This window comes from Brassica oleracea, chromosome C2, assembly GCF_000695525.1.
Source record: "Brassica oleracea var. oleracea cultivar TO1000 chromosome C2, BOL, whole genome shotgun sequence".
NCBI classification, from domain to species: Eukaryota; Viridiplantae; Streptophyta; class Magnoliopsida; order Brassicales; family Brassicaceae; genus Brassica; species Brassica oleracea.
In genome coordinates this window covers 11074623-11085756 of record NC_027749.1, presented here as the reverse complement: position 1 = coordinate 11085756, position 11134 = coordinate 11074623, and the positions used below count along the sequence as shown (strand labels likewise).

The following is an 11134-nucleotide window of genomic DNA, read 5'->3' as shown; positions in this document are numbered from 1 at the left end:
ATTCATATTGTTTTTATTATTTTAAAATCTTGTATTCTTTAAGATTTTTTTTGTTAGTTGATTTTATGTTGGTCTTTCAAAGGTTTACATTATATATCAAATTGATTCCTTTAATAATTTTGCATTTTCACTAAATTGAATAGTAGTTTCCTTTTTATTTTGAAATAAACATTTTTTGAAAATCTTGAAATTTTTAAAATAATAATTAAAATGGTAATTTGACATATTTTGGTGCTTTAAAATAATATGTGGATATTCTCAATGATTCATTGCATCAAATTACATATAGTACATATTTTTGTTGAGTATTTTCAGCAGTATATAACCTAAACTTTGTAAATCATGTGTTTTAGCTTTATATAGTTATAATTGTTTGAAAGTATTGCATTTTTAAATTAACTATTATATTTGTTTGTTATTTTTATGTTAATTTTCGAAACTTTATTTTATATAGTATAGATTTGTACATGATGTTTTTAACTTTGTAAGTTTAACTTATTTGATAATTATTTATATTTTATTTTGAAATAAAAATTTTCGTAATATTAACATTTTTAGAAATACCAAATTGAAAAACGATTTGGTATATTTTTGGTGCTTTAAAATAATATGTGAACATTCTCAATGATTTATAATATCAACTTATATATAGTATATGTTAGTTTGAATATTTTCAATAGTATATAACCTAAACTTTGAAAATCATGAGTTTAAATTTAGATTTATATAGTTATACTTATTTGAAAGTCTTGTATTTTTAAATTAATTATTCTTTTCGTTATTTATTTTTTAATTTTCGAAAATATTAAACATTATGTTAAGTTAATATAGTATTTATATTTTTGTAAATTTACCTTATTCGATATTGATTTATATTTTAGTTTGAAATAAACATTTTTTTTGGTAATATTAACATTTTAAAAAAATAGTAAACTTAAATAATAATTTGTCATACTACGATTGGTCGTTTAAATCCTATGTGTACGCTCTCGATAGCTTATAGCCTCAACTTTTATATAGTATAGATTAGTTGCATCATCAAAATTTTCTAAAGACTAAATTATACAGTAAAATTTCTACGATTGCAATCTAATTATGCAATTAGACTTTATTGATCTAAAAGCTTTTAAAGCCTTTTTTAAAAACACTCAAAGTCACTTTTCCTTCTTTTTGTTCACTAAATGATGGATTACCAAGCACAGCCCAAGTTTTGTTGGTTAACCCGATATTTACACCAAACAAACCTATATATTAATTGATATAATTAAGTGTCGATTTAGAGCCGAATTTGACGTGACAAACCAATCAAATCCACCAAAATTAGTTCGACGTGCTCCAGCGCCAGTCTTTTGTTATTTCCCATGACGTGCGCTACTACACTTTATTAGATGAAGAGTTTCATTATATTTTTGTTTAATTAGATTATTGGTTTAAAAATTAAGATAAACTAATTTGGTTCAACTTGGTTTAATACAAATTTGACTGGTCCAGGTAAAACATACCATTAGCTCAGAAAGCTGACTAAAAGACTGGAGTTCAAAAAGACTAGGCCCATCTAAGGGCCCACTAAGGAGCTTTCTTTCCTCGAATATTCCGTCAAGCTATAAAATGGTCATAATGTTGACGATATATAGTCTGCGTGGTGTTCTGATGGCGTCAGATTTTTCCATGAGCTGACGATGAAATCTTCCTCGGGGCCGTATAGCCAGTACAAAAGCGAAGTAGATGTATACGAGTTTTACACTCTCTTCCGTTTTCACAACTGTTTATTTTTCAGTTTCTCAGCAACTCTAGGTTTCTCTTTTTTTTTTTTTTTTTTTTCACTCTAGGTTTCACTAAAACTCACCAATCAAGTGAAATATTGTTTTCTACTTTTTACTCTAGTTATTGTTTTAATAGAGAAAAATACACTAATTCTTACGCTAAGTTTTGCTAGTGTAACACCATTTAATGCATTTTTCTTTTCTCTATCTTCTTTTCAATCAATTTATTTTCATCCAATTTTCACCTTTTTATTTTATTCCACTTTACTCCAACTCAATTCTAAAAAGTTTCTCATTTCTTTTCACTTGGATAGATGATACCTACGTTATTTTGTTTAACATGGAGCATCAACAGATCTCGGAGCATGTAAGATCTGTTGTTTGTCTCGGGGATCTGCTGGTCGTTCCATGTTAAACTAAACAATGTAGGTGTGTTCTCCAATAAATTGGCTAAGTCTATCATCCAAGTGAAAAGAAAATGTGAATCTTGCGTTGTTGTGAGACTGAAAAAAAACGAAAAGAAAGAATTTCTAGGTTTTTTTATCTTCTCCAGAGGAATCTGAGTTTTTGCAACCACCACCGAAGATCTCTGGTTTCTTTCTTTTATTATTGACTACCACCATGTTGTGGGCTTCACAGAGGGAGAAGTTTAGAGTCTGATGCTGTTTCTTTACAGAAGAAAGAGAACGCAAGTGTTTAATGTATCGTATTCTATTAAAACTTCAATTATTCTACTGGATAAGATTAAGAAATTTGTATATATATGTTAATAGGTATTTGCTTTTGAACTTTTTTTGCGCTCGTGTTGGATATTCTGACCGGTCATTTGTTCTGTGGCATGTTGCCATTCTGTGAGTCTTGAGTCTTTACATTGTACTGAGAGATAAGAATCAAAATGTGTTTAAAGCGTAGTTTAACAAGCAAGTGTTTGGGAAAGCTAGCAAAATATGACTCAATTATGTTTTTGAACGACTGCATTTTCATGCTACACATATAAAACATTATATCTTAGGTTAAGGATGTATAAGCACTTTCTTGTAACGAATCATAACTGTAGAATGTGGAGTTGGCAGTTGCTCAAAGGGAGGATTCTAACTTCATGTTTTTCTATGTTGATGATAAGAAACCAAGTACACTTTTATTCCTTATGGAACCGATCACAATCTCAAGACACAAAACAAGCTCTCTGAAGTTGCCTTCGATTTCCCGAGACCACCACCCTAAAACTGCCCACACACCTAACCTATGACCTTTCCATCCTCTACAAGAAAAGTATGGTCAAGGCCTTTATAGTAATCAACCAATACAAGAAGCTCTAACTGCAATCTCCTATTTATTGGTCCAGCTCAGCAGCCAACAGTCTTCAGCTCACTATTATTTCACAGAATATTATATCTATTAATTTAGGTTTAAAATGTATTATAATGTAGAGGATTTGGGTCTTGTGTTCATGTATCTGGAATGAAGAGAAGGAAGGAATCTTTTTTCTTGTGTCTAAGCATGATTGCTTGTGGTTAAATTTCGCAATCCCAAGCCACTTATAGATCAAGCTGTGCTTACCTGAAAGATATAGCTGAAATGCTCCCCAAGGTTAGCTTCTGATTCTTGTAAGTTCACAGTTACTAGTTGGTCAGTTTCATGAAGTTGCTTAGTAGGATAGTTTGTTGGATGAAAGACTATTTTAATTTATATACAGATTATAGTATTAGTGCTCTTCCGTGACACAACCTTACCCTGTTTCTTGTTTTCTGTTGTAAACAAGAACCATGTCCAGTTCTCAATCGAATACAGAAGTCATGTAATTTTATCCTGATTCAGTACAGGTACGTCCCAAGTATTAGGTCAAAATCATAGTTATCAGTAGTTTCTTAGAACACACACATGAGAGTCTGAGAGTTTTATGCTTAATTAGTACCCGAGATAACTCTTCACTAAAGGAGTATGGCACGTTACATTACACTACAAGGTGTAATATTGCCACTGAAGCTCTAAACTCAAACATTACAGAGAAATTTTATGATATAAACACGTACACGCCACAATAGTGAGACGGTTTATTAATTTATCATGAACAAAACCACCATGTGTACGCACACGCCTTATAAAATTCGTCCTCCTCGTGATCTTTAGTAAGGAGTTGCCTTGAACTGGCCCGTATCTAACTGCAGAGATTTTGCAGATGCTAGGCAAGTTCTTAGCAGTCCTAAACATATGCCTCACCTGTTGTGGTTGATGCATTCCTGAAAACTAACTTGCTTGAGCCGCCTGTTTCGGACACACACATCTTGTCTACTTGTCGTAGGTCATTGGGCCGGCCCAAATATTAATTGGACCCTGCGCTGATTTAAAAAACTTCTAAACTCATCAAATTTGTAAAGTAAGATCCCAACTATTTGTATTATAGATGTGATTTCTTTAAGAAAATTGGACAAAAATGGTGGACTTAGTGCAAATGCACTCTCAGCACTGGGTCAGAGTTGGTACCATTACAACACATTTTAAGAGCTGGCTGGTGAGGCTGAGGCATCGGTTCTCATCGTTCTCAAGATCAACCTTAAGAGTGAGCTCGTTTACGGATCCATTGCTTGCAACCTCTTTAGCTTCTGTATAAACTCTCGGTAGCACTTGCCTTGCTGTGGACCCATTTGGTTGCTGATGTCATCTGTTTTGTCGTAAATTGTAACATCCCGAGTTGTGATATATGAAAAAACTTAAGATGATTGATTTGACTACCTATGTCACCAAAGTTGACTTATCTTTTCCGTCACACATCCATTCAGAACTCAGGAGTTAAGCGTGCTTAGGCTGGAGTAGTGAAATGATGGTTGACATATCGGGAAGTGATTCGCGATACCATGTGAGTAACGCCAAAGTACGGAGAAAGGTCATCTGGTGATTGCAGGGTCAGTAAATAAGTCTTCCGGACCTTGGAAAATTTACGCACCGACCGTTGGAACATGATGGGTCCCACAGGACGAGAAGGCGAGCGTGGGTGGCCCATTAGCTGTGGGCGGTCGGGGAGTTACAAGTGGTATCAGAGCTGGTTAGCCATCTCGGTTCTGACCCGAAAGGCGTCTTGAGACTTGTCGTGGGGCGCAACGAGGACGTTTTGTTATTTGAGATGGGTGAATTGTAACATCCCGGTTTGTGGTATATGGAAAGACTTAAAAGAATTGATTTGGCTACCTATGTCACCAAAGTGCGCTTACTTTTTCCGTCACACATCCATTTAGAACTCTAGAGTTAAGTGTGCTTGGACTGAAATAGTGGAAGGATGGGTGACCTATCGTGAAGTGATTTGCGATACCGTGCGAGTGAGGCCAAAACACTGGAAAATATCATGTGGTGACTGCAGGGCCAGTAAACAAGACTTTCGGGTCTTTGGAAAATTAATGCACCAACCGTTGGAACGGGATGGAGTCCACGGGCCGAGAGAGCGGGCGTGGGTGGCCTATTAGCCGTGGGCGGACGGGGCGTTACAAGTGGTTTCAGAGCTGGTTAGCCATCTCGGTTCTGACCCGAGAGGCGTCTTGAGATCTGTTGTGGGGCGCAATGAAGACGTTGTGTTCTTTGAGAGGAGATGAATTGTAACATTGATATATAGAAAAATTTAAGAGGATTGATTTGGCTATCTATGTCACCAAAATTGACTTACCTTTTCCGTCACACATCCATTTAGAATTCTGGAGTTAAGCGTGCTTGGCTGGAGTTCTGGAGTAGTGAAAGGATAGATGACCTATCGGAAAATGATTTGCAATATTGTGCGAGTGAGGCCAAAGCACGGGGAAAAGTCATATGGTGATTGCACAGTAAACAAGATTTTTGGGTCTTTGAAAAATTAATACACCGATCGTTGGAACGGGATGGGCAGCGCCGGCTCAAGGGGAAGGGCGAACAGTGCGCTGGCCCAGGGCCCACTCTAAAATGAAATAAATTTAATGACAAGGGGCCCCAATTTTTTTTTTAAATAGCAGGGGCCCCGTAATTTTGTTTTTATATATGTGTAATTCATTAAAAACAAATTGCCCAGGGGCCCAATACAAACTTGAGCCGGCCCTGGGATGGGGCCACAGACCGAGAGAGTAGGCGTGGGTGGCCCATTAGCCGTGAGAAGACGGGGCGTTACAAGAGAGTTGCGAAAACCAGAAAGAGCTAATTAGCCATTTTGTGTGAGTTTTTGAGGTTCTTGGTGAGTGATGGTGATGAAGTGAAGTGAAATAGTTTATTTATGGAAGAGAGAGTTTTGCATGGCATTTACGTGTAATGAGCACGAGATGGTGTATGACAGTATGAGCTCATGGGTATGAGAGTTTTGTTTGGACTAATAGGTGTTACGAAAGTTTCAAAATGTGTGCAAGTTGTTAAGTGGATAATCGAGACGAGGCTCTGGCGCGCATTGCAACACCGTGCATGCTCGATCCGACTTTGTTTTGTTTTGGAGTGGGTAAGTGGGGGTATACCATTTTGAATTCCAACTACAATCCTTACTAATATACATATTAAAGCTACATACTGTTCGGGCTATATCAACCTCTTAATATGGTCCCGGTTATGTTTTCTTGTTCGGGCTATATCAACCTCTTCAACTCAGTTAGCAAAAAAAGAAAAAAGAAAAAAAACCTCTTCAACTCTTGATGCCAAAATAACTAAGACAGCGTTACATTTAACTCACATTACTTGGCAGGCTTTCACGAGCTAATACAAAGATGGACCATGTGTCCATGTTAGCTTAAGTTATCCTTTATCTTTCTAGTATACTTCAAGATCCGAACGTACTAATTAAGTAAACAAAGAAACACAGTTGTGTGTTTATAACAACATGTTCACCAGACATTCTAGCCTTTTTGTATTTTTACTCACACACATCAACCGAATCACTAATGTATGGTTTAGAGAGAGGCACAAAGACAAAACCTGCAAGTATGTAATAGCTTGGAAGATAATTGGTCTGGAATCAACGATAATTTTCCATTAAAACAAATGTGAACTAGTGAGTTATTAATTTGGTTAGGAGTCACAGACTCACAATGCTATAAGCCAGCTAAGGATTTAGTTTTTGTTTTATGCTTTCATTTATTTGATTTTCTTTCTATCTAAAACTATGTTTACTTTTCTTTTGATTTTGAATGATCACTTGTGATTTTTTTTTCTTATTCTTGAATTAATTTTAATTATGTTTTCGTTACATGCGGTTTGTATGGATGGTAGATTGTTTCATCGGTTTCTTTAGTGAAACAAATGATCTAAATCCACCGATGCATCTCGAAAAGGAACGGCATGCATGCAACAAGTATAATTTCATTTCACTAAAACCCATGGAAAAGACTTACCAATGAGAGTATAACATGGGTGTGGGATCATATCAACACTAATGCATCAAATTCCATTAAAAATCTGCATTTAAACGTATTTAGACGAGAATAATATTAAAAAGGTAACCTTCAGTAAAGTTTCGTGGCACTCTTTTTTACTGTCCAACAAAAGAGAGTATAAAATACATATTTTGTTCGCAATCTCAGGCAGAAAAACATTTATATACAAATTTATTGTGACGATTTAGGTACTAATGTTTCTCGATTACAAATTTATTTTGAAATCTTTGAATTGCAGATTTTATTTTGGTCCACAAGAAAAAAAGATTCTATGACCAAAAAGAACATGCCGCTCATAACTCATAAATACAAAATATTGATATAATAAAGTAGTAATAATTTTTTGTTATCGGACACCATAATAGTGAACTATCTTTTCACTAGTAAAATACAAATCCATATCTATCGTACACAGATATCTCACTTTCTGGTGTTGTTCGTGTCACCACACAATCAATGCAAATGGTTACAGAAACTTCCAGACAAAAGTCTCGAGATATTTCTTTATTACCACAAACTGAATTTTAATACAAAATATAGGAATCTCATTGTTTCTTAAACTACATATATCAAAACGATTTGTTTCTTTCTTAGACAAGCAAATATTTTTGGTTTAATCGGGTAAAAAGACAAATAAAGTATGTTAACTTTCTCACTAAACTTTGATTTTTTCAAAAGTCATGAAAATTTTCAAAACTTCCTTCATTCAATTCGAACCGTGAAGGAAGGAGATCGTTACTTTCCAATGTTTCCATTAATGGCAGAAATTAATAATTTCATTTATATAAAAAATAAACAAAAAATCGACGACCCTTCATGCCTTATCTCTGACGTGGCCATCACTCTCCAGATATTTCTTCATCTTCTAATTTAAATATTCAACAGCCACCACAGTTTCACTTCACCACCATCATCTTCACCGTCACTCAAAACCTAAAACACCTCTCAAATATGGCGTCCATCACCTCTACTCTCTCCCTCTCTTCCACCAAGCCTCAGCGTCTTTTCGACTCCTCTTTCCATGGCTCATCCATCTCCTCCGCCGCACCTGTCTCCGTCGGTCTCAAACCACGTTCCCTCTCCGTCCGCGCCACCGCTGGCTACGATCTGAACGCCTTCACTTTCGACCCCATCAAGGAGTCCATCGTGTCTCGCGAGATGACGAGGAGGTACATGACTGATATGATCACTTACGCCGAGACTGACGTCGTCGTCGTTGGTGCTGGCTCCGCTGGACTATCATGCGCGTATGAGATCAGCAAGAACCCTAACGTTCAGGTCGCAATCATTGAACAGTCTGTCAGTCCTGGAGGTGGCGCTTGGCTCGGTGGTCAGCTTTTCTCCGCCATGGTATTGTTTTATCCAAACTCTCTGTGTATTAAGAGTGTTATGTCGTGTTTCAGTATTTAGATTGACTTGCATGTCACACTACTGAGGAACTACTAGGGTTTGGTTTAGTTAATTTGTGTTCATGGAAGCCAAGACCGGCTCTGAGATTATTAGTCTTAAACAATTACTAAACATATATATATTTTAAAATCATTTGGGACTGAATGATATATATTCCCTCCGTTTTATAATAGATGATATTTTAGAAGATTTTTGTTGTTTCATAATAGATAATTACGATGTTTTGATATTTTTATGTTATTTTTAACTTTATTGGAAACTGTGTAGCCAATTAGTTATTATAGTCATTTATGTAATTGATTTATGTAATTGGTTGAATGATTTTTAAATTATATTTTTACAATTACTTTTTAGAAAAAAATAAATTTCTTAATCTTTGTGCATTGAGGTAAAACATCAAGTATTGTGAAACAGGAGGGAGTAGTATATACTAACCATTAATATATCGAGGGTCATGCCAATGTTCATATTGTTATACTCTAGGCTGGAAGCTTTCAATATTTATGTTTATTTTAAATTTCATATATATTTTAAAATTATTTATCATCAACAAATTTGTGATGAAAAAAAGAATGTACAAAAAAAAATTTTAGGCCCCTTTTTCAACCAAATTTAGTGAATATTTAAACTTTTTAATATAAAAATATGTATATATAAAAAATATTAGATCCCTCTAACTATCAAGTTACTGAAGGACACGGTAGACCGTTTGTTAGCCGGCCATGTGTATACATGGCCGGTCCTGGGCAAAGCCTAACGAAACATTGGCCTTAGGCCTCTAAAAAATTTGAAAAAAATTACATAGAAAAAAGCCCTTAAAATTTTTTTTTAAACCTCCAAATTTACCAAAAAAAAATTTTAGCTGGAATTTTTTAAAACCGCCTACAGCCCGTAAATCTCAGGGCCGTCCCTATGTGTATATTTGTGTTGGACAGATTGTCCCATGGTTTGTTTTATCCGAACTGATTTCTCTGTGTTAAGAGCTTCTTATGTTGTGTTTCAGTACATACATTGGTTTGCATGTGAAGTAGACTGAAGTTATTGTATATTCGTGTTTAACAGATTGTGCGCAAACCAGCTCACTTGTTCCTTGACGAGATTGGTGTACCCTACGATGAGCAAGACAACTACGTTGTGATCAAGCACGCTGCTCTCTTCACATCCACCATCATGAGCAAGCTTTTGGCACGTCCCAACGTCAAGCTCTTCAACGCTGTCGCCGCTGAGGATCTGATCGTGAAAGGGAACAGAGTCGGCGGTGTGGTGACTAACTGGGCTCTTGTGTCGATGAACCACGACACACAGTCTTGCATGGACCCTAACGTCATGGAGGCCAAGATTGTCGTGAGCTCGTGCGGTCACGACGGTCCCTTTGGAGCCACCGGTGTGAAGAGGTTGAAGAGCATTGGGTTGATCGACCATGTTCCTGGGATGAAAGCTCTTGACATGAACACAGCTGAGGATGCGATTGTGAGGTTGACTAGGGAGGTTGTACCCGGTATGATCGTGACCGGTATGGAAGTTGCTGAGATCGATGGTGCACCAAGAATGGTGAGTTTGTTTCCCTTTCCTTGAATCAATCATTTATAGTAGGATGATATACTGAGTGAATGAATATGTGATGCAGGGACCAACGTTCGGAGCTATGATGATCTCAGGACAGAAGGCGGCACATCTGGCTCTTAAAGCGTTGGGACAGCCCAATGTTATTGATGGATCCTATGTCGGAGACCTAAGCCCGGAGCTTGTCTTAGCAGCTGCTGATTCAGCTGAAACCGTAGATGCTTAAGGACAAGTTTTTTTTTAACTAAGAAAATTTCCCTTGATACTTCTTTATGTGGAAGGAGTTGCAATAAAGGGAGTGTTTTAAAAAACTTGTGACTATTTATGTTATGAACTTTTCTGGTGTCTTTGTTTCTTCTCAATAAAAACGTTTATTCGGTTTAATGTGCGTTGTTCTCCGATCCTCTATTGGTTTTACCTAGCACAAGCAGCTCACTTAGCTTTGGTCTGCTGTACTTGTTTGCATGCATGTTCTGTTTCGTAGAAAACTTGTATGCGTGTAGTTTAGAACCCAAGAGGTAATCATAGTTTGTTAAAATTAAATATTACAACATGGATTTGTATGAACACCGTACAACGAAAAGTTGTTGCGTGTAGGACTCTGTTTTTTTTCTTTCTTTTGAAGTTGTCTCCCAAGTCTCTGAAATTTTTTCGTCGCCAGATTTTGCGAGTTATCAAATACAGTATGTAAAAAAAAAACACATACAAAAAACGCTACTCATGGCTCTTCTCCAGTGCTATTTCTTGGCCTGCTGCAATAACACAAAGCAGAACGATTTAAAGAGATTTTTAAAGACACCTCAAGAAGGATCAAACACAATCCCAAATAGAGTTTCCCAGTAGAAACTTTGTGACATTACAAGAGAGAAGGAAAAAGATTAAAAGTTAAAAACCTTTTTTAGATACTTCTTGTGTAGCTTCATTGCACCAGCACATGCCTTTTTAGCATCCAAGTTTCCGGTTATGTCGTTTAAGATCTGATCAAAACACACACAGATTACTAAAATGGAAGCTGTTTAAAGAGAT

The 11134-nt window shown here is 36.2% G+C and overlaps 2 protein-coding genes and 1 pseudogene across 3 annotated transcripts in view; 1 reads left to right on the top strand and 2 right to left on the bottom strand.

The window, feature by feature from the left end:
* Positions 1-3889: 3889 nt before the first annotated feature.
* Positions 3890-5434, bottom strand: LOC106323428 (annotated as a pseudogene).
* A 2558-nt stretch (positions 5435-7992) lies between these two features.
* Positions 7993-10492, top strand: LOC106327201 (thiamine thiazole synthase, chloroplastic-like). The gene is made up of 3 exons (XM_013765283.1): positions 7993-8485; positions 9608-10096; positions 10173-10492. The coding sequence occupies exons 1-3, from the start codon at positions 8087-8089 to the stop codon at positions 10332-10334; spliced, it is 1050 nt and encodes a 349-aa protein (XP_013620737.1). The 5' UTR covers positions 7993-8086; the 3' UTR covers positions 10335-10492.
* LOC106327200 (TBC1 domain family member 15-like) overlaps positions 10342-11134 on the bottom strand; it is a 6965-nt gene continuing 6172 nt past the window's right edge. For both annotated transcript variants that reach the window (XR_001267406.1, XM_013765282.1), the window contains exons 11-12: positions 11002-11085; positions 10342-10860 (exon numbers count right to left, since the gene is read on the bottom strand). Coding sequence is in view for 1 of the 2 variants with exons in the window: in XM_013765282.1 (XP_013620736.1) it covers positions 10846-10860; positions 11002-11085 (99 nt within the window). In the remaining variant the exon portion in view is untranslated. The remainder of the gene's footprint in view (positions 10861-11001; positions 11086-11134) is intronic.